This window comes from Petaurus breviceps, unplaced genomic scaffold (assembly GCF_028583685.1).
Source record: "Petaurus breviceps papuanus isolate PSGF00001 unplaced genomic scaffold, PetGlider_PUasm1.0 90895, whole genome shotgun sequence".
Classification (NCBI taxonomy): domain Eukaryota; kingdom Metazoa; phylum Chordata; class Mammalia; order Diprotodontia; family Petauridae; genus Petaurus; species Petaurus breviceps.
Window position 1 is genome coordinate 32,090,679 of NW_027187372.1, and position 23,746 is coordinate 32,114,424.

General features: G+C 44.7%; 1 protein-coding gene across 2 annotated transcripts in view; it reads right to left on the minus strand.

Moving 5' to 3' along the window:
- Window positions 1-361: 361 nt before the first annotated feature.
- Window positions 362-23,746, minus strand: part of SLC41A1 (solute carrier family 41 member 1) — a 40,239-nt gene continuing 16,854 nt past the window's right edge. Inside the window, exons 3-11 of one of the 2 annotated variants that reach the window (XM_069074695.1) lie at window positions 22,424-22,531; window positions 20,276-20,347; window positions 15,568-15,712; window positions 15,328-15,474; window positions 13,969-14,116; window positions 13,413-13,492; window positions 11,566-11,700; window positions 10,862-11,010; window positions 362-2,896 (exon numbers count right to left, since the gene is read on the minus strand). In XM_069074695.1, coding sequence (XP_068930796.1) covers window positions 2,711-2,896; window positions 10,862-11,010; window positions 11,566-11,700; window positions 13,413-13,492; window positions 13,969-14,116; window positions 15,328-15,474; window positions 15,568-15,712; window positions 20,276-20,347; window positions 22,424-22,531 — 1,170 coding nt within the window. In that variant the 3' untranslated portion in view covers window positions 362-2,710. Of the gene's footprint in view, window positions 2,897-3,173; window positions 3,273-10,861; window positions 11,011-11,565; window positions 11,701-13,412; window positions 13,493-13,968; window positions 14,117-15,327; window positions 15,475-15,567; window positions 15,713-20,275; window positions 20,348-22,423; window positions 22,532-23,746 lie in introns of those variants that run through there. The other variant, XM_069074696.1, reaches the window with a different exon arrangement.

Below are 23,746 nucleotides of genomic sequence, written 5' to 3' on the forward strand. Positions count from 1 at the left end.
TAAAGATCTTGTCTCACACTTTAAATACCTACTTGTCCTTGGGACATTAGGTAACTCAACAAATCCTTGTTGATTTACATTACAGGGAGCATTATTACCCTTGGAGTCAGAAGACTTGAGTTCAAGTCTCAATCTTAACATTTTTTAACTGTGTGACTGTAGGCAAGTCACTAAACTTTTCTGAATATTCTTTCTCATTTCTAAAATAATTCCTCCTTGCTAGCCATATTAGTAGTGCAGGCCCTCATTGAAGGACTGGTCTATGGTTGAGATTTCATTGTACTCACTGATGTTGGTTTTTTCTCTTTCCTACTCAGAACAAAAGTTTCCTCTACCCAGACGCAAGTAATCACCCACAACCTAAATAAATGTCCTCTTTATTTTACCAAATATAATTTATCAGTTAAGTTGACATTTGTCAATTCAGTTATAGCAACTATAAATAATTCTCTTAAGACACAATCTTGGAACTTTTTAAGAATACAAGAGTAAACCAACATTGCTCCTTGCAGCCAGGTCTAAAGTACATGCACAGTTGGGGAAAGAAACCTTGGATGCATTTGCACTTTCAATGATATTCTCTCACTCCACAGTCCCTCTTTCTTCGCCTCTTGTAGGAGGCGACATACCCAGGACCTGAGGGTGGAGGAGGGTCCACTCACTGATCCAAACAGGACTCTGTGGATGAGGGAAAAATGAGTTGGACAAGCTGGCCAAACTGGGAAGCTGGAAGAGGGATGACCTCTGGAGGGGGTTTGTTTTGCTGTTTGTGTAGAGAAGATAGGAGAGGGTAGTGGAGGAATGAGAGGGATCAGGCAGGGGAAGCAGGGAAGACAAGTCCAAAGCAGTGATGAATTCGCTTTGCTGGACATAGCCCAGAGTAGACAGATGACCATGGAAGTTACTTCCGACTAGAATTCTAATTCTAGGATGAGTGATTAAGAACAAAGGCTTGCTCCAGAAAATTCAGTGGAAGGTCCCAGTGATGAGAGTGGTATCGGTAAGAGATGGGGCTCTTGCCATGGCAGCCCCTAGGACAATCCAGGAGATGGGGGTAGGAGAAGTTGGGAGTGGAGATGAAACAGGTGTCTCCTTTACCCACCATCCTCTTGGCTAAGAAGGAAGATTATGTGGGAAATCCCTAGAACAAAGAAGCAGAGCAGCACCTGCATCCAAATGCCCAGATCCATACATGCATGAGTATATGTGTTTGATTTTCCCTGGATCCCTGATCTGGTCTAGAGCAATACATGGAGGAGATGCTGAGAACCCCAGTTTCCTTCCAGAGAAAAACAGCAGCAACTGGGTGAGGTCCAGACTACCAATTCTGGATTCTCTTGGGTGCCCAATGGGCAGGAGTCAAGGGATGGGAGTGTGAGGAGGGGCAATTAGGCTCTTGCTGGCTGCAGCCGGCATCCACCTGGGAGGAAAGCCAAGAACCCCTGATGGAGGAAGCAGGTTGGGCACCTTGGTTGTGGACAGGGCTGGGAAGAGGTAGGAACCAAAACACAGAAAAAGAGGGAAGACAGTTTGGTGAAACTCAGGTTCAAGAAGTCCTCTCTCACTGCCAGGTTCAAGGGCAGGTTCTGTCTCTAAGACCAAAGGAAGTGGGGAGGCAAGGTTTTAGGTAACGAAGAGATGATGATGTGGGGAAAAAAGGAGATCAGCTTCCTGGGGGGCTCGTCTAGGAGGAGACTGTTCTTCCAGGCTTTGTACATTGAGTACTCAATAAATATTTGTTGGATAAATGAATTAATGAAGGAATGCTCTAAGACAGAAGCTGAGGAGAAGGAAAGTGACAGTGAGAGGGCAGGGGGGAAGGGGAGGTGCTGCTAAGGAAACCACAAAGCCTTAGTTGACTCCATGTCATTTTAAGCACAGAGGGGGAAGTAGAACTTTCTCCCCAAAACTCTCCAACCATAGAACCAGCTCCTGACCCCAGCCCCTTGGCTCACTCAGAGAGCAGGGTGTATTCAAACGTGGACAAGGAGTGGGTACAATGGACAAGAGGAGAGGGAAGAAGTGACACGCAGCCTATTGTTTGAGCCCTGAGAGGATGTGGGTATCAGAATTTGAATGACTGGAAGAATTTATGGCTGGCAAAGGGTGACCAAGCCACTATCTGCTTCTTCCAGGGAGTGTTAGGCAATTTGAGAACAGTGGGACAGCTTACTGGTGGTACCTAACAGTTATGGGGTGAGGGACATGCCAGAATGGGAGCAGTTAACCCATTTCACTTTCGTTAGGGGGGCCAAATTTCAGCAGCAGAAAAGAGGGCTAGGGACCAGTTGTCCCCTCCGCCCGTTTCTTATGATCTATTTTCAAGGAAATAAGGGGATGATTTTATTATCACCATCATTAACCAAGAAAGCCAGAGTCCACCCACAAAGTGCTCCCCTATTAGTCAAACACGTGGTTACTGAGGTTGGATTCCCTGTCCCTATTTCCCAGAAAGATATTCCCTATCCTGCTTGGAGGCACCCACCATGAAATTGCACTTGGTGATTGTCTCAAAATTGACTCATATTGTTTTTCTCAGTCAATCTAGCCTTCCTAAATGCTCACTGTACAAACTCAGCTTGACATATTAAAAATTCCCATTGAAAATAATGAGAATTCAATATCAAAGTGAAGTCCTAGAAAGGAGGATGGGGAGAAAACAAAAAGAAATAAAATCAAATACAAGGCGATGAAGGTGGAAGGGTGAAAGCTAGTCCCCGACATCTGTGTCTCGGTCCCCGATGAGCCAGAGAACGTGGAAGCTGAGGGCCAGGAGTCCAGTGCCTAGCAGGTCACCCAAAGCTGTCAAGTATGGGATGGAGAAGTTGTCTGGGTCCAAACCCCGGCCCCACATCCAGTGCACCATCCAGTCTGCGATGTATAAGAGGATCAGCACCTGGGAAGAGAAGGGAGGCCCATATGCATGAAACCTCTCACTTGAGGTGAAGGGAACAAAGGCCACCCCATCCTGCCCACAATCAGAGGGCTTAGGCCTCAGAGCATTAAAGTCTTCAGCTGTAGACCATCTTGTCCAATCCTTTGCTGCTCCACAATCCTTTCCTCACCCCCACTCACTTTGCCAATACCACAAATACCATCCTGGACAGAAGGGTATCAACACCAGTCTGGAACTGATCTAAAACAGAAATGTCATAGGCATCTCATGTTAAAAAGGGAAAGGTTTTTATTTAAGGTGCTGGGATGTAACAGCTGTTTAGGTCATGTCCTGCAGTAGGATGGAAGAGAGATCTTAGTACTGGGACCCAGTTGTTCTGGAAGAAAATAACAGGTGCCAATCAATCGACATGAATCTTGCTTAAATAATCACCCTCACAACAACCCCTCCTCTTCCCAACATATGAATGTGTCCAATTCTCCCCCATCCTTAGAAAATTATCAGTAGATACTATTATTCCCTCAAACTATTATCCTTTGTCCCTCCTTAGTCAAACTCTTAGAAAAAAAACAAACCAGTCTACACCTATTGCCTACACATTCTTTCCTCTCACTCACTTCTCAGCCCTTTGCAGTCTGGCTCCTGGCCTCATCCCTTAACTGAAACTGCTCTCTCCAACATTACCCAATGATCCCTTAATCTCCAAATCTACTGCCCCCTTGTCAATCCTCCTCTTTCTTGGATTCTCTGCAGCATCTGATGCTGCTGACCGCCTTCTTCTGCAGACTGTCTCCTCTCTGAGTTCTCACGACACTACTCTACTTCTCCTGTCTGGGCCACCCTTAGTCTCCTTTGATGGATCAAAATGCCCCCTGAATGCTGGTATTCTTGAAGGTTTGGTCCTGGGCCCTCTTCTCTCTCTACATGCTCTTATCATTCTCCCATGCATTCAGCGATCATTTTTACATAAACTATTCCCAGATTTATATAACCCGCAGATTTATATAACTCTCTCCTAAGCTCCAGACCTGCATCACCGAGATATTGGATGTTATGAAATGGATGTCCTATACACATCTCAAAATCAACACAACTATCTTTCTATCCAAACGTCACCATCCTTCCTGTTATGCAGATTCATAATCTTGATATTCTCACCCCACATATCCAACCAGTTGCCAAATCTTGTCATTTCTACTTCTACAATAACCTTCTTTCCCCCCCTCCAAACTTTCTAGGGCACAGATTTAGTTTTTATCTATTTCAGGCCTGCTTATGGCACAAAGTAAATCAGAAGCACTCTGAGGCAAATTAGGATAAATAAGTAACAACTTTCATAGTCCAAAGAGGGGGAGAGAAAGGGGAATCGTACAAGGAAGAGAAGGGAGGACTCTGGGGGAGTAGCTGCCATGCTGCTGGCAGGGTCTGCTTGTTATGGAATGAGAAAACATTCCTGTTCAAGGGCAGGAGACAAAGGGAGATGACCAACTACTTCTGCAATTATGAAAGTGCACCCTTCAGACAAAACTTCAGGGTTTAGGGAACCCTGAAGCTAATAATAGCTAACGTTTATATTACACCTACTATGTGCTAGGCACTGTGATTAATGCTTTGCGGTTACTATCACATTAGATTGTCACAACAACCCTGGGCTGTAGGGGCTATTATTATCACAAAATAAAATTCTGGCCATCCTTCAAACTCTAGCTCAGATGTTACCTACTTCAAGGGCCGTGCCCTGATGACCTCACCTGAAAACAAAACAAAACAAAACCCTCCTTATTTTGCACTCCAATAATGGAATTCAATCCACTTACGGGACACTTCTAACACATTACCTTGTATTGTAGAGATTTGTATTTGTTTCTTAGCTCTTCCATTGGACTATAAATAACTAGAAAGTAGGAGCTGTGTCTCAGGCACATGAAAATTGTCTCTTTCTCCTCAAATTTCTAGTACTTTTCCTAAAACTTTGAAACAAAATTATTAGTGTGCCTTCATTTCTAGCATTCACCACAGTGACTTGCACATTGTTGATGATTAATAAATACCTGTATAACTGAATAAGATGTCTTTGCTTAATTTAATCACTTGTGAGCCTTGTTATTTTACATTCATCACATTTGCAAGTTTCTGCCTAGAATGAATTGGTGATGCTTACTAAGTTGGGAGCTCTGACTGAAGGCTGTTTCACATTCCTGACACTTAGACGTTCTCTCCTCAGTGAGATGGCGAATAAGTAATGAGCTCTGATTGAAGCTTTTCCCACATTCACTGCCCTTTTATGGTTTCTCTCCCATGTGAATTTCCTGATGTTGAATAAAGGATGAACACTGAAAGATTTCTCATATTCTTCACATCCATAGGGTTTTTCTCACGTATCAATTCTCTGATGCTGAATAAATTGGAAACTCAAACTGAAGTCCTTTCTACATTCATTACATTTATACGGTCTTTCTCCAGTATGGATTCTCTGAAGTTGGATAAATAATGAAATGCATCTAAAGTTTTTCCCACATTCATTACTGATAGAGTTTTCCTCCAATGTAAGTTCTCTGATGTTCAATATGAACTTCATTGTTTGGGGTTTTTTTTTTGGCATGGATAGCATGCTTATGAGTTCTCCTTCCTTTACTCTCTCACTGGTAGGTAACAAGACTTGAGATTGCACCCAAGTTTCTCCTATATTTATTATATTTCTGGGTTATGCCCCCTCTGGCAATTTTCTTTTACCAATTTTCAGTTATTTGGTTGGAATGTTTCTTTTGGGGAGGAGATTTCTTCAGAATCACTTTTTTTGGTTCCTCTGATAATTCTTCATATTGATAAGCCATTTTTTAAGAATGTTTCTGAAATTGCTCCATGGGAGTCTCTATCTTACAAAGGGTCCACTTTTTCACATGAATGCTTGTTCTCAGTTAATACCCTGGGATCTGAGCAGGAGTCTCTTGAGGTCTTTTCTCAGTGCCCTGAAAATCTAGGACCTATAATAGTTCATTCCACTGTTCCAGCAGGGAGATCAGGTTTAGAGGCTGGAAAACCCAGGGAAATCTTTGTTGTTCAGTCATTATCAGTCATGTCCAACTCTTCATGACCCCATTTTGGGGTTTTTTTGGCAAAGATACTGGAGTGGTTGCCATTTTCTTCTCCAATTCATTTTACATATGAGGAAACTGAGGCAAACAGGGGTAAGTGACTTGCCCTGGGTGGTCACAACTAGTAAGCCTCTGAGGGTAGATTTGAACTCAGGAAGATGAGTTTTTCTGATTCTAAACACAGTACTCTATCCACTGTACCATCTACCTGCCTAGGGAGACAAGTTTCCCATAATTTTCCAGCATCACATCCCTTTGAAAAGAGTCTGGATGTTTTCATTTTTCCCCTGTGAAGCACATAGTCACATACTGGAATGACACTAACCCCCAGGTGAGGTGTCTTCCCACAGTGGTTCTTCGTAAGGTTCCTTCCTAACAGGTGCTAGGAGGGTTAGTCCAGGTTCTGCACTAAAGCCACACCAGGCCCTGGGGGGTGCCCCCAGCCGAGGCAAGCAGCAGCCTGGATGCCTTCTGACTCTCTACAATCACTTTCAAACATCCCCCTTCTTTTCACTCACAAAGGCTTGTCATTTCACTCAGTTCAGGCCGTCATAGACTCTCAAGTCATCTCCCCACCTCTAGCTTCTCCCATTCCAATTCATTCTTTCCATCACTGCCAAAATAATTTCCTTCAAATGCTGGCCCAATCACATCAGTCACCTAACCAATAAACTAGTGGCACCCTGTCAACCTAGAATCAAATATAAACCCTTCTTACAACCTGGCTCCAAATTAGCCTGTCCAGTCTTAATACATCTTACTCCCCTTGCTGGACTCTATTTCTCACTGTTTTTCACAACACCCCTCCATCTCTGGATGCTGTCTTTACGCAGGCTATCCTCCTGCCTACAAGGTACCTCCTCCTTCCCAAACTAGTTCCCTTTAAGGCTCAGCACAAATGCCACATTCTACATGAGGCCTTTTCTGATTCCCCCCAGATGCCTGTGAATTCCTCCTCCAAAACCTCCAATTATTCTTTTATTTTGTACATATCTGTAAAAATATTAGTTTGTTTTATAGGCAAGAACTGTTTCACTTCCGGTTTTGTATCCCTAGTGCCTAGCACATGGTGGGTGCCTAATTAATACTTACTGAAGTTTGTTAAGTACTTCTTTTTCTGTCCTAGGTATGGAGACCTCCAGTGCTCTAACCAATGCAAGGCCCAGTGGGGGTACTCTGCCTCCATCCTTATACCTGGGGTAGACAATGGTGGTGGGACATTTCTCCAAGACTTACTTGCAGTTCTACAAGCAGTCTGATAAATACTATGATTCTTATGGGGCCCCTGGCCCTGGGACTACAGGGATCCTAGGGATTTTTCATGGCCTTATCCACTTCAGGGAAAGTCCCATTCAACAAACTATGTGCAAAGCACTGTGCCAGGAACTGAGGATACAAAGACAGATACCACAAAGACCCCGCTTCTCAAGGAGTTTACAATCTCCTAAGGGAAAATGTGTACACTAAAAGTTATGCTACACAGGACAGCGAAATAAATGCAAAGGAGAAATCAAGGCAAAGTGCTATGAGAAATCCGAGGAGGGGGAGAAAATTTTCACTTGAGGGAGACAAGGAAGGTCCCAGCAACAGTAGAAAGAGCACCAGATTTGGAATTAGGAGAGTAGGCTCTTAGGAAGCTCTCATAGTTACTAGTTATAACCTTGGGCAAGGCACTTTCCATTCTGGGCCTCCGTTTCCTCCTCAGTAAAATGATGATCCTGGACAACAGGGGGAGGGTGGCTTAGTGGATAGAGTACTGGACTTGGAACTGGGGAGACTCTTGTGACTCTTTGACAGTGAGATTCTAGGCTCATAGATTCAGAGCTGGAAGGGACCTCACGGAAGAAGAAACTGAAGCCAAGAGGGACAGAGTGACTGGTCAGAGGTCACCGCAGTTGTAAGTGCCAGATCTCAGATTCCAACCCAAGGCCTCTCTTCTGGTGCCACGTTACTTGCCGCAGGACCTCAAGGGCCCCAGGCTGCTCCACTTCTGTGTTTTGTGAACAACTAAGGGAAGCTTCTCTGTCTTTACTTCAAATACTCTGTTTCTAGTACTCGGCCTACTGTATGTGCCAGGGAGAATGACACACAGGCAACAAGCAATTCTCCAGACTGGAGACGGAAGGACAGGTAGCATTAGGGACAAGTGTTTAAGAGCAGGTAGAGGAGGGAAGGGTAGGTGGTGCAGTAAATAGAGCACTGGCCCTGGAGTCAGGAGGTCCTGAGTTCAAATCCAGCCTCAGACACTTAAAACAAAAACCAGACTGTGACCTTGGGCAAGTCACAACCCCAACTGCCTTCCAAAAAGAAAAAAAAAAAAGAGTGGGTAGAAGAGACATAGGGAGACACATGAACACTCCTTCCCTCAAATGTGGCTGACGAGGGAAGTGTCATTCCATGATCACTTTGGAATGTAAACTGAATATTTTTATTTTCATTATGAAATAATCTGTAAAGGTGTTTGCAAACCTAAGGAACTAAATAAATATTGTTGCTGTTCGGTTTCAATTGTGCCTATGACACCATTTGGGGTTTTCTTGGCAAAGATACTGGAGTGGGCTGCCAATTCCTTCTCTAGATCATTTTTTTTTAAAATGAGGAAACTGAGGCAAATAGGGTTAAGTAACTTGCCCAGGGTCACACAGCTCCTAAGTGTTTTGAGTCTCAGGCCCCACAGTCTATCAACTGTGCTAGGTGCCTTATATAAATGTGAGCTATTATTATTTTTTCTCTTTCTCTCTGCAGAGAAAGGCAGCTGGAGGGAAGAGAAACTGGGTTCAAATCCCTCATTATTTAGGCAAATGATTTCACTGTTCCGAGCCTGAGGTTCCTCATCTGCAAAACGAGGGGGCTGGACTTAGTAAATGTCAAGGCTTCATCCTAAATCTCTTATCCTAACTTAAATCCTCCTTGCTGTCATTCACGAGGGCCTAGATGTGTCATGTGACTGCCACCTAGGGGAGAGAAGCCCTTCTCAGGGTGGCCTCTGACATCCCTTTCTTCAGGGAGCTCTCTAGGATTCAAAGAGAGCGGGAGGGAGGGAGGAACACCGGCAACCTACGATTCAATATTCTCACTAGTAACAGCAGGAGAATTACCATTTGCAAAGCTGCTACCGTCACTACTCAGAGTCATCAAAATCCGCTAAGTCCAAGCTTCCTTCCCTCATACAGTCAGCTGTGGGCTCAGGAAACGAGAACTTATTTTTAACATTTGCTGTAGCAAAATAAGATTAGGAAGTGAAGATAGCTACAAAATTATGGCTGATTGGTGCAAAAGCAAGTTATATTTAGATTACTCTGATTGACCTAAACTGTGTGACCTTGGTCAAGTCCTTCTCCCCCGACACCCAGACATGTTTCCTTTTCTATAAAATGAGGGAGTGGGTTAGTTGGTCTTGAAGGTCGCTGCTGTGTGCTGTGTATATATAAATCCTGTTCCTGCCTCCCTTTCCTTTCTGTACCTAATTGACAACGCTTATATCCCTTGTGTATTCTGGACTTTGCCTACCATTTGAATTCTCTAAATAGTTAAGCAGTGGTTTAAGAACTAGATGAGTTTTAAACATCTGGGTTCAAATAAAGTCACTAGGGAGAGATTTACTTTGTAAATACTGTGGTATGAAAATTTCATCCCCAGGGCCCTCAGATGAAGGAATTGAAGTCACAGCTGTCATCTTTTTTGCTTTTCTTGGGGGGGGGAGGGGAGAGGGCAGGGCAATTGGGGTTAAGTGACTTGCCCAAGGTCACACAGCTAGTAAGTGTGTCAAGTGTCTGAGGTCGAATTTGAACTCAGGTCCTCCTGACTCCAGGGCTGATGCTTTATTCACTGCGCCACCTGGCCGCCCTGGAACTGTCACCTTTTTAAGGCAGGCATGGCTCCCTACCCCCTGCCCATGGAAGCCAGGAGTCCCCTTACTCAGAAAGCAGCCTTGCTGCTATGCACAGCCCTCTGCTGTCCCTGGCCAGCCACTCGTAATCTCACACCCTTCTTGGCAGCTGCAGAGGAAACCCATATAAAGAGAGTGGTTGAAAAGCTGGAGGACTGTGTCCTGGGGAAGGGAATGCAGCTGTTCCCACATTCCAGCCAGGGACTTGTGTCAGTTCAAGAACAGAGGGCCAGTAACCAGGAAGGAACTTTCAAAGAGGATAAAGCATTGAGGACCATTAGAAATTAGTACCCTCTCCCAACTCCCCTTTGTTGTTGTTGTTGAGACATTCAGGCATGTCCAACTTCAAGTGACCCCATGGGCTTTTTATTCATGGGGTTTTCTTGGCAAAGATACTGGAGTTGTTTGCCATTTCCTTTTCCAGTGTGTCCCCATTTTACAGTCGAGGAACTGAGATTCAAATAGGGGTTAAGTGACTTGCCCAGGAACACAAAGCTATTAAGTGTCTGAGGCTGAATTTGAATTCAGGTCTTCTCTATTCTCTGTGCCACCTAGTTGCCCAGCTCCCTAGTGAGGTACAAAGAGGTCAGTTTCCCCAAGATGGTCCCTATAGGGCCATGTGCTCATTCTCCCAGCCCAGGTCAAAGGAAGTAGAAAATGAAAAAAAAAATTAGGAGTCAGGATACCTGGGTTATTTTCATCTCTTTTTTCCATCTCACACAGTGCCTTGGTGTTTGCCATTTGGGAGAGGTGTATGTGTGTCTGTGTTTGGGTGTCTGAGTATCTGTGTGCACCTATGTGTGTCTGTGGAGGGCTTCTGGGGAGCAGTGTAACTAGGAGGGCAAAGCATGGTTCTTACCTGAGTTCTTTAGTGTCTCCCCAAAGAAGGCACAAGCCCAGCAGGGAAGCCAGCAGGGGCAGTTCTGCATCCCCTCCCCCCTAAGCTCCCCTGATTTCCCTTCTTCCCCAGCAGCCCCATACCTGGAGCAGTGCAGCCGTCATGTAGAAGATGATGAAGATAAGGGTCAGGGTGGTATGGCCACCCTGCATGCAGCTGATGGTGTAGAGGAACACCAGATGTCCAGGCACCACGAGAAGAAAAAGGACCCGGGCTGAGCGTGAATTCACATCTGGGGAACAAGGGGGACAGTCAACAAACCTTTCTACGCAGTCCCCCCACAAAGGAAGGGGAGAATCAGGGTGGTCAAGGGGGCAGGCCTAGACCATTCCCCTTGCCTCAACACATCAGGTCACTGGCTCGTGAACCCAGAGACACTTAGCCGCTCTTTCACCTATACTCCACCAGTCCCGGGTCTTCAGGTATCCCAGGGCAGGGAGAAGGATCTAACCTGCCACAACACACGGTTCCTGCTAACCATCTGGGCACTTTAATTCAACCAGCTTCCCAAGGGAGGCTCACAGTTTCTAGCAATAAACTACTGCCCTCATTGTAAGGGAAATTTTTCTAACACTGAGAGAAATATAAAAACAGAATGGGTTGCTTTTGGGGTGATGAGTTCCCTGTCACTGGAAGGATGGTTTTCAAACAGGCTGGATGAGCATTTGTTGGGGATACAAGGCGATGGGATTCAATGTTTGGGGTGGGGCTGGATTCACTGGCTCTGATCTGAACTCTAAGTCTACAAATCAAAGCTTTGTGTCTGTGTCTCAAGTCTGAGCTTTACCGGGACTGAAGAAAGTGGTACAAGGACTAGGGCAGCGCCGGGGCGCTGGCTCTGAGCTTTCCCCAGGCATCCCATTCATGTGTAGGTAGGTGGAGATTCGGCTGGCTTGGACTGCCACCAGATTGCCTCCAACACCTGCAGAGACAGACAGGGGTTTGGGGGTGAGGGAGGCAAAGGGACACAATTCCCCTACTTCTCATTATCCATTACCATGGACATCCTTCACACTGCGCCTATGAGAAGCACCCTAAGCTAACCCTTGGAGAATAAGACACTCTGAAGAAAAGTCATCATGAAAGGAAATGGGAACCTTGTCCTTCACTTCCAGGAAGACTTTAAGGCTGATCCATCCCCCAAGCTATCTCCCCTTCTTCCACATCTCTGGGTATACCTATGTCTGCATGCTTGGGTGTCCTTGCGCAGACAGGTAGGTTTCCAAAATATACAGACACATTTGCAGATTTCAAATACCCTTCTTCCCTATGGTGGTATCAGTCTTAAGACACATGATTAGGTCCTGTAAGATCTCAGATCTGTGTGTCTGATCTTCTGTAGCTTGAGAGAAGTATAAAAATAGAAATAAATAGAAAAAATTGTGTCCTAAGAGATACCAGGCAGAGCGAGGTCCTATGTCTATGCCCCAAAAGGAGTCAACAAATTAATGGCTCCAGGATCAAAATGTCCTACTACTAAGAGCTACAAATGGATTTTACACCTTTAAATACAATACAAAATTTTTTTTTTAAATGTAAACACCATTTTTAGCTCAAGGGACATACAAAAGCAGGCAGCTGGTTTAAGGGCCATAGTGTGCCAACCCTTGGCCCAAGATCACATGAATAGATCTAACTCTCACAATCTCAAGAGTATCCAGTCTGAGATCCAGAACTGAGAACTAAAGAGCTCATCCAGGAAATGAACCTCAATAAGTTTATCTAGATATTAAAAGGTGAAATTAAGAGGTGAGAGAGGAATATAATGAGAGGAGATGGGGAGAGACAGAATGGGGTAAACTATCTCATAGAGAAGAGGCAAGGGATAATGGTTACAATGGAAGGGAAGAATAGGAAGGCAAAAGGGAATGGGTCAACCTTATTCTCACTGAATTTGGCTTGAGGAGGGAATGACACACACTAAATAGGGTATCTCACCCTACAGGAGAGTATGGGGGAAGGGGATGAGAGGGGGGATGATGGAAGGGAGGGCAGGCTGGGCGGGGGGAAGGAAGTTGGAAGCACCCACTTTTGAAAAGGGACAGGATCAAAGCAGAGAATAGAACAAGTGGGAGGTGGGACAGGAGCGAGGGAAATATAGTCAGTCTTTTACAATACATATACTATGTTATTGTTTTGCATTAGCTACACATCTACAACCTATACTGAGCTGCTTATCTTCCCAGTAAGGGTAGGTGACAAGGGAGGAAGGGAATGAGTCTGGAATTCAAAGTTTTAAAATCAAATGTTTAAAAATATATATATATATATATATATATTATTAATACTATTTTACATGTAATTGGGAAATAAGATATACAGGCACTGGGGCATAGAGATCCACCATTCCCTACTGGAAAAGTCGAAAGGGGTATGGGAGAAGATATGGGAGAGGGCAGATTGGAGGAGGGGATATCCTGTGGGACTGCTATTCTGGGGTGGTGGGTAGGAGAAAATCAGGGAGAAAATTTGTAACTCAGAATCTGGTGGAAATGAATGATGTAAATCAGAAGTTAATAAAGCATTTGAAAAATGGAAAAAAAATAAAAAAATAAGAAGTTTATCTAAATCATTGCTTTTTTTTTTTAAACCACTTTGTCCTTTCCCTCAAAGCAGCTGATGCCAGGAGCTCACCATTAATCACTGGAGTGAAGACAGCCATGCCAGCAAAGTTGGGGTCAGAGACAGTCTTGTCCAGGATGAGGCCCCCTACACTGTGGGGACATAAGAGATGAGCAGATATACAGATACATTTGAGATACTTGCTTTGGCCTCTGGGAGGTGCTCCCTTGATTCCAGAAGAGAACAGACCAGGTGGTTGCTTAGGATTGTCATTTTTTAGTTACTAGGCCTCCACCCCACTACCCAGGGCCAGAATGTAGCAGCATCATAGCATCACAGATTTGGAGGTAGAAGAGGCTTTAGATGCTTCGGGTCAACCTACTATGGATCTAGTTTCATCATGGCACCCAAAGTACAACTGAGCCATACCAATGCTAGGCTAGCCACTTCTTACATCCCCTACCTTTCTCCACCACTCCCACTTCCCTCACCAGCTTTAAGGGAGAAAGCGCTCCCCAAAAAGCACCAACTACTACTAATCTTAGTCTCTTGTCTTTACCCCCACCTTCTAGGGCCTAAGCAGAAAGACTCTGGTAGGACCATGAACGGCTTGGAACACAGACCCTACCTGCTGATGGCCATGGCAATGATGACTGGTTCCCAGCCAGAGTACAACACCTCCCGAGTGGCAGGGCTCCTCTTGGCTAGTACCACCCACACAGGCAGCAGGGCCACAAAGAAGGCACACACCAGAGGGTTGATATACGGCCGGCCCTCTGGGAAGGAGCAGAAAGAGAGTCGTGAGTACTACCACTCCCGGCCCCACAGCCATCTTCTGAAAACCCACCCCCCACACCCTCAGTGCCCCACATCCTTCCTCCCACTAGGGAGAATGGGGCTCTGCACCTAAAGCTGCTACTCTTCTCTGAGGCTCAGAACGAGAGCAGTTTTTGGGAGGGGGCCCAAAGGCACCTCAGAAGAATTATGCCAAGGCTAGGGGCCTTGGCCGAGAGCATTCAGATCTCCGGACTCCTACAGCCTACACACTCCCCCAAGGTCCTGCTCCTTCCCCGTGATCTACGAACATCTTCTTCTGGTTCTTCTGTTCAAGGTCAGCAATAAAATTATTCTCCTTATTCTATCCCTGCTCAGAGTCAATTTTAAATCTTCCTAAGCCTGCAGCAAGATCATAGTTTTAGGGACTTGAAGGGTAATCTAGTCCAACTTTAACTCTTACTGCTATGTTAACATGGAGAAACTGAGACTTGCCCAAAGTTACAGGTCAGTAAGTAACCAAGCCAGGGTTCAAACTAGGTCCTCTGTCTATGAATCCTGTTTTTTCTCAGTGCACCACTTCCCCACTGATCAATATTAAGGTCTTTCTAGTTGTCTTATACAATGGATTACTCCTCTCCAAGAACTCCAGTCATACAGGCCTCTGGCTGTTGAGTACAAGCCACACTGCATCTCACCTTTGCCCTGGCTGTGGTTCCCTATGTCTGAAATGCATTCCTTCCTTAATGCTGCCTTCCATAATCTCTGGTTTCCTTTAAGGCTCAGTTCAGGTGCTTCTTTTGGCATGAGGCCATTCCTGGGTCCCTTCACTGCTAGGGCCTTTCCCACATCACTCCCCTCCCCTGACACTTCCCAGCCCAGGTAATCTCGTATCTGTTTTGTATACTCCTACACAGATGCATGTCATCTCTGAATGTAAACTCCTTGAGTAAAGGGATTCTCTTCCTTTGTCTTTGTCTTCCCAGGGTCTAAAATAGTGCCTAGCACATGGTAAACACTTTAAAATAATGCTCATGATTGCCTGGCTGATTCTTTAGGTTTATAGACATTAAAAGCTGTTTTCACCCATTCCTAGCCCAGGGAACTTAGTCAACAGGCACATTGGACATGTTTAGACAGAGCCTTGGTGGTTCATAATGTTAACCCTGACTCCTTCCTATTTGCCAATAATTCTCCGAGAGCAGAGTCTCACCCAGTTCCAGGTACAGCCCCCAGCTGATGCCTGAGAGGAGTGCCAATGTGATGAGGTCTCCCAGACTGGCTGCAATGGGTGTGGCCACATTGTCAGGATTGATCCCAATCTTCCTGGAGCCAATGATGACCCCAATCATAATCATGCCTAGTGGAGGCAGGACAGGAGTAACTGAGTCAGGCTGGCATCTGGGCATGGTGACAGCTTAGTTCTAGTAAATATTTCTGGTTGGCTTCTTACCCAGAACCAGGGAGGCAATGAAGGCTGTGGACACACTGCTGGCACACAGCAAAACGGCGTGGTTGATGCTGAAGTGACCATCAGGGATCCAGCCAAAGATGACTGCTGCGATGGATGCCAGGAAGCCCACCACTGTGGCCTGCACCTGCGGCAAGGGGTGGAGCATGAAAAGGATTAGAAGCATGAAGGAAAAAAATGGTTTCTCTTAGAGTTAACCTACTGTCTCTTCAAAGGGACTCAAATTTCTTGTCTTGGGGCGGCTGGGTGGCATAGTGAATAGAACACTGGCCCTGAAGTCAGGAGGGCCTGAGTTCAAATCCAGCCTCAGACACTTAACACAAAACTAGTCGTGACCATGGGCAAGTCATTTAACCCCAATTGCCCTACCTTCCCCCCTCCAAAAAGCAAAACCAAAACAAAACAAAAAAACAATCAAATTTCTTGTCTCCCAACAGTTTGAGGAGCTAGGATGGTGTTAGCACCGCATTTTTAGGTTCCCTGAATCAGGCTTCACAGTACTGTTCTATTTCTTTCCTTGCTCAAGCCTCCAACCATTTTGCATCCCTACCTCTCCCCTTTTACAGGAGATTTAGCCTCTTACTTCATGAGATTTAGGTAATTTGATATAAGCACCCTCCTGTCCCTTCTTCCTCTCCTTTAAACTCCTTTGTCATCCTCTCCTCCTTCTTTCCCTCTGGTTACAGAAGCAGCCCTACCCTTCAGCACACCTTATTTCTCTACTGTGCTCAAGATATCATTCCCTCTTGCTTCCTCTAGGACCTTGTTCCCAAAACCATCCCCTATCCGTTGTCTCTGTTCCTTGTTATAGGTGCATAGAGTTCACTCCCTCCTCACCTCCACCTTACAGAATAACTCATTTTCTTCACAACTTGGCACAGGCACCACCTTCTCCATGAGGACCTTCCCGAGCCCCTCCAATTACTAAAGTCCTTCTTAACTATGCTGTATATAATGACCTTGTATTTATTCTTGATATACACACATATGCATATGTGTACATGAATATATATATGTGTGTATATGTAATAGTAATGACTGAATAGTAACTGATTTGTAACTTGGTGTGCCCCATGAGTGGAGATCTTTGACTACTGTACTTTGTGTCCCTTAAGGATGACTGAATGATTGAGTTGATTGAATGATTGAGCTAACAAATGATTGTTCTTTGTTCAAAACTTTGTGACCACTGTGGTGAAAACTATGTGGCCATTTTAGTGATAAGCTGTTGTGAATGCTGTATTTTGATTTTCTGTGATAAGTTGTAACATCGTGAATGCTGTGCCTTGATTTTCCGTGAATGTTTTGCTCTGATTTGTTACTGAATAAATAGCATTCACTATACTGTGTAATCAGAGCTTTGAAAGCTGTTCACAGCAGCCATCCTCTGGAAAGCTGCTTGTGTGTGGCTATACAGTATAACGTGTATACACACATACATAATGTGTATGCATGTGTGTGTGTATAAAAAGAAAAGAGGCATCATACTACAATGGATAGAGGGGCAGCCTTAGAGCCAGAAAGACCAAAGTTCTAGGTACATCTCTGACACATACCAATGGGTGACTCTGGGAAAGTCACTGATGCTCTAAGCACCTTTCTAAGACAGGGGCTCTTTACCTGGGGATAAAAAGACCTCTTTATTTCAAAATAACTGGTGCTTTTGGCAATCCTATGGATTCTATCTTGAGTATTTAAAAATGTTACTCTGAGAAGGGATCCATGGCACACAGACAAAACATTAAAACCCCTATAAGACTAAGTTGCAGAGAAGGTGCCAACCTAAATTAGTAGAGGGGGTTTCTTCATGCCAGAGTTCCCTACAGTACAAGTCCAGGGCCGATTCCTGTATTTAAATGCTATCTCCTGAGAGAATGTAATCACATGCTATTTTTTGGTTGCTGTATTCCTAGCTCAATAAATGGCCTCCTGCATGTTCTTAAGAAGCAAATGTAGATTGACCGGCTCGTTCTCATCTTACAAACATGCCCAGGACACAGAATCTGTCCATTGGTCTTTCCACCCTAAGCCAGTGATTGTTCCATCTCTGTCCTCCCCTTCCCTGCTAGACCTTGTAAAAAGTTGCCTATACCTGATGCCTCAACCTCCCCATCACCTCCTTTCTCCACATTCCCTGGCAACCTAGCTTCTGTACCTGTTTTACCAGAACTCCCCTCTCAAATGCCATGAATGACTGACTTTACCAAATTCAATGACCCTTTACAAGTCTTCATACTCCTTGACTTTTCAGAAACATCTGTTGTTCATCCAGGGGGCAAGGTCCCTTCCCCTTCACTTCTTCCTGTTACTCCAGATTCTCCGTTTTCCCCTAGTGTCAGAGAAACAATATTCTCTTGCCTCTCTTCCAACCTCTCTGCCCACTCCTCTGTCTTCTTTGACAGCTCTCTGCTCCCTTTCCAACCCCTTAGATAGGGGTCTCCCAAGAATCTACCCTTAACTTTTCTCTATCTTGACCATTTCCTGTATTCCCCTGGTTTCATGAGAATGAACATACCTCCCAAATCTATATGCAGCTCCAAACCTGTATCTCCAAGCTGGCACCTCACACTCAGCATGTCCAAAACAAAGTTTACCATCTTTTCCCCTAAACTGTGCCTGTCTTCACTGTTTCTGTCATTGCTCCCACCATTCATCCAGTCTCCCCTGTTTGAAACTTTCACTACTACTCTCCCTCATCTCTCATATCCAATCAATTCTATGTCCTAAGACCTGTGGACTCCATTTCTGCAAAATGTCTTGGAACCGTCCCCTCCCTTTCATTCTCTGAACTGCTTCCCCAGTACAGGAGACTCACTGTCATTCATCCGGGATTTTATCACAGCTTTCTAATAGTGCTTGTCATCTCTAAGTCCCTATCCCCTCCAGTGTGTCCATCCTTCATGCGGCCACCAGAATAATTTTCCTTTTGCATAAATCTGGTCCTATTATTTTTCTGTTCCCCAGTGACTAAAGCTAAAAATCCTCTGAGTGGGATTTAAGGTCCTCTGATATGTGGTATGTCCTTAGTTTTCCAACCTCATTCTTACTGCTCACCTTTGTACACTCCAGACTCTAGCCAAGGGGGACTGCTCCTTGGGCAAGAAAACAACTTACATTTTCTTGACTGTGCTTATGTTCATGCCATGCCCTGTATCTGAATGTTCTTCTCCTCCTCCCTCTTGCCTACTGAATTACTTCCTAGCCTTTAAAGCTTAACTGATGCTCCCTCAAGAAAGTGTCCCCTGGAATGGCTGAATAAGTTGTGGCATATGAATGTAATGGAATACTACTGTGCTAGAGGAAATGATGAACAGGTGGACTTCAGAAAAACCCGGAAAGACTTGTATGAATGAATGCTGAGTAAAATGAGCAGAACCAGGAGAACACTGTATACAGTAACAGCCACAGTGTTTGAGAACTGATTTTGATAGATTCAGCCCTTCTCAGCAATGCAAGGACCTAAAACATTTCCAAGGGACTCAAGATGGAAAATGTCACCCACATCTACAGAAAGAACTATGGAGCCAGAATGCAGAGTGAAGCAGACTATTTTCTTTTTTGTTTTGTTTTATTATGTTTCATTTTCTTTCCCTTGGTTTCTCACATTAGTTATAATTCTTCTATGCAACATGATTAATGTGTAAACATGTTTAATAGGAATGTATGTGTAGAGCCCATATCAGACAGCATGCCCCCTTGGGGAGAGAGTGAGAAGAGGGGGAAAAAATTAAAACTTATGGAAGTGAATGTTGAAAACTGAAACAAATACATTAATAAACTTTTTTAAAAAAAGGAAAAAGTGTCCCCTGATCCCCTGCTAGTAGCAATGGCTCATTCATCTAATATTTTGCTTGGTATCTCTCTAATGGACTTCTATATCTTTTTTATTATCGTTATCTGTGTTATAACCTCCCTATGAGAATAAAAGCTTCATGAGGGAAGGGAGTGGATTTTTGCTAAACTTTGGCTATTTCCCAGTACTTACAGTAGTTCTCTACAAACAGGAGGTGCTTAGTAAAGGTTTAATAGATTGAATTAAATTAGTTCCTCATGAGGAGGGGCTATGTCTTTAAAAAATATTGGTCCCTTGCTGCCAACTAACACAGAGCTCCTCACTTAGTGGATACCTAAGACACAGCGTCAAACTTTGGTTGTTGTCTTCTGTCTCCTATGTTAATTTAGAAGTTGGCTTAGATGATCATTTAGGTTCTTTCTGTAGAGTCTTTGGTCCTATGTTATTGAGTAATGGAATCTCTCTATTGGGGTGGAGTTGAGACCCACGGAGGGGAAGCTGGCCAGGGCACTTAGGCATGTGGCCTCCCAGCCCCACATCCAAAAGGCTTTGTGTGGCATTAGGATGACAGAGTATCTGAGCAGTGTCAATCCCTCTTTGGTAGTTCCTCTCTGTCATCAAAGTGATGCCACTGGGAAAGATGTTTTGACCTCTCAGGCTCTCCCGTCTTGGCTGTTTTCCTCGGTAACTTGGTTACCACCCAGTGCTGTACTGGGTGGAAGCCAACTCAGTGAGGCAATGCAAATCACCTCAGGAACCACGTTCTGCTCTAGAGACCCTAGATTATATCTATGTCATCTTGTTCTGGGCTGAAACACTCCCTCCTGAAGGGCTCAGCATTTCCTTCTTCTCCGCTCACACACCCTTCTCTCCCTACCGCCCTCTATTCACACTCACCTGGATAAGGGCCATATTTCCAGTGATCATCTTCCAAAGCTCCTTTGGTGTATCCATGTGCCCAATGTTGGCCTGGCAGGGGAAAGGGCAGAAGGTTCAAAGTGAGAGACAGAGAAATTCCATCTAGAAAAGGATGGGAAGTCAGACCAGCAAGCTCTCTAAGGGACTTTCCAACTCCAAGGGTCTGTGGGTCTGTGGTTCCTGGTCAAAGGGCATCAGGCAGAGCAGGAGAATCCATAGTTTAGAAGCTTTGCCATCGTTTCATGAGTGTCAGGGAAAGGCACAGAATCTTTTTTGATAAAGAGAACCTGGGTCTAGAGGACATAGAATTGTGCAAAAAGGCTTGGAATGAAGAGGTCTGGGTTTGAGTCTCGGGTCCTTTCCCCCACCCACTTAATACTATATGACCTTGGCCAAGACACTTTCTCTCTCAAACCTTTAGAAAGTGGGGACAATGATACCTGAATTACCTACTTCATAGGGCTGTTATAAGGCCCAAATAAGACAACAGGATCTAGAAAGCTAAAGTGTGCTATAATATTATAATATCTATTACACATAATTATATTATAATAATTTTAATTACATTATATATCCTGTATATATAGATGGTAAGCCATACGCATAAAGGTAATTATTTTCAATATTATAGCAAAAGGCGCTTAGGGTTTTAAGGCTAATAACTGAACTATCTACTTCACTGGGTTGTTATAAAGCCTAAATGAAACAACAGACCTAAAAATATTTATTAATATTTACTAAACACCTGCAATATGCTGGTACTGTGGTATAATGGTAAATTATTACATTGTAATATCTACTACATATAAATGGTAAGTTCTTTAAGTATAGGCTATTATTTTCAATATTATTATAGCAGAAAGTGCTTAGGGTCTTCAGGCTAATAACTAAATGACCTACTTCACAGGATTCTTATAAGGCTCAAATGAGAAAAGAGATTTAAAATACTTTCTAAGTGAAGTCAACAAATATTTATTAAGCACCTATAATGTCCCTGGTACTACATTAAGTTCCATGTAATATGAATGGTAAAATACATTGTGATATCTATTCTATTACAATGTCAATGGCAAACCATATAAACATAGGCTATTATTCTCAATGTTATAGCTAAAGTGCTTCCGTTAGGGTCCATTCTCCTTCTACCTCTGGAGACCCCAGTGAGCAGAGATGACTCACCTTCCTTTGAGCTCCAGCTTTGTGTTCCCAGACTAGGTCAGGATGGCCTCAATATCTGGCTTTGAAGTTTACCCCCATCCCAATCCTTGATAAGAGACGGTTAGGCATGCAGAGCCCAGCAGGAGGTGAGTTCCCACTGTACTGGCAGAGTGCCTAATAAGCAGGGGTAACATCAGGCCAGAAGCAGAGATGGGCTCTGGGCTAGATTTAGGGTAGGTCCACCTAGTTCCTCTCTTTTTTTATGCAGAGGGAATATGGCCCCCATGGTGAGCTAGGAGATAGTGCTAGTTACTTCTGTCTCCTATGACTCCTCACTATGCACTTCAATGGTATAGTTCCTGTCCCCTGAGCACATTCCAGGGGTTTTCTGCCCCAGAACCCTCAATGCAAATTGAGGTGGTAGCCCCCTCACCTCAGTCCATCTTTGTTCCCCTGTCTCTGTGTTCAATAAACAGTCAGGAGAACTCATTCAGGGGAAGGGGAGGGAAGGAGATGGGGGCTGGGGGTGGGGCTGACCAGAACTGGCTCTACTCCAGGCCCAGCTGCAGAGTGGGGCTGGAGATCAGAGGAGGCCCCCATCTGTGCAGGACAGGAGGGGAGGGGAAGGAATCAGCACGGTGCCATCCAGTCAAAGCTGCACAAACAGTCATAAGGTGGCCCCAGGGAGTGGAGAGGGGGAGAGACAGGAGCAGAATATGACCAAGCTGTCTGAAGACAGGGTCTGGAAGATGCTTGGAAGCAGGGAGCTCTGCTATTAGGAAAGACATCCAACTTGAAATCTCCTTCTATTAGCTTTGGTATCCCTCTTCTGTCTTCTTTCCTGAAGCACCGGCCTAGACTGAACTGCCACTCTCTAGTCTCTGATCCTGGATCAAGGCCTTCCTGAAGCCTTAAACAGAGTCAAGTCCTCCCATGGACACTTCCACAACCCAATTCTTGCATACTCACAGCTGTTGAAAGTCTTGAGGCTAGGGTCATTTCTAGGTTTCCCTTGAGCCCTAGGAGTGCAGGTACCAGGATGAAGACTTCAGTTACATCCTTGAAGACTTCCCAGTGCTGCAAGACAGGAAGAGAGTCCAGGTATAAGAGAAGGGCAGAAGATGAGGATGGGGGAAATCAGCATGGGAGTGAGCACCTTTCCCCCACAACCCCAACACCAAACTAAGTTAGTGGCACACCTCCCACCCCCACATTCTTACTCCTACCTGTCTCCTGCCTACCTCCAAAAAGCTTGCAATAGGGCCAGCCCATGCTCAATTCAATTCACATTAAGAGCCTACTTTGTACAAGCTACCATGCTACAAAGACAAAAATGAAAAATCAGTCCTTGAGTTCAAAGGAGTTCTTTACTGGGTGGCTATGAAACTGGATAAGTAAATACAACATACAAAAGAAAGGTATCTGAAGTCATTTCAAGAGGAGGAAGGCAAAACACACTGGAGACTTTGGAAAGGTGTCTGGATGAAAGAGGCATTTCAGTCAAGACTCTGAAGGGAGACAGGAATTCCACGAGGCAGAAGTGAGGGGGTGATGTAGACACATGCAATGTGGGACCATTTATACAAAGACACAGGGGCTAGAATTGCAGTTTATTATATGGGGAACAGCAAGATAGTAGACATGGAGAGTATGTGATAGGGAATGATATACCAGTCACGAGTCCCTGTTCCATGCAGGCCCCACTAATTTTCCCAAGGCACAGATCTGATAGTGTCTCCCCTGCTTAAAAACCCTGGGTGACTCAATCTGTTGTTGCCTTCTGGACAAAACAGAATCTCCTCAGCTCGGCATTTAAAGCCTCCCACAATCTGTTTCCAGCCTACCTTTCCTGTCTTATTTGGTGGTACTTTCCTTTACACTCTAGGCTCCAGCCAAAACAGCCTATGGTTTGTATGTATGAACTCAGCAGCCCAACCCCTGCTTCTTCCTGTCCTCTCGGGTCATCTCCCAAGTCTGGGATGTACGTCCTCTTTACATGAGTCTCTTAGAATCTTTAACTTCCTTCAAGACTCATCTTCTCTGAGACACCTTTCCTGACCTCTCCTGCCTCAGATCCCTGCACAGTCTGTGCTCTGCTCCCCAACAGAATGAAAACTCCCTGAGGGCAGGGCCTGTGTCCTGCCTTCCACATAGTAGGTGCCTCATAAATGTCTGTGGAATCTGTTCAGGCTGAGGATCTTCATCTGACCCCCCTCCTTCCCCAAGCCCACCCCGCCCACTGCCCTGATTTGCCTTTAGCTCCATTTCTCTTCAGCTCCGTCCCTGAATGTT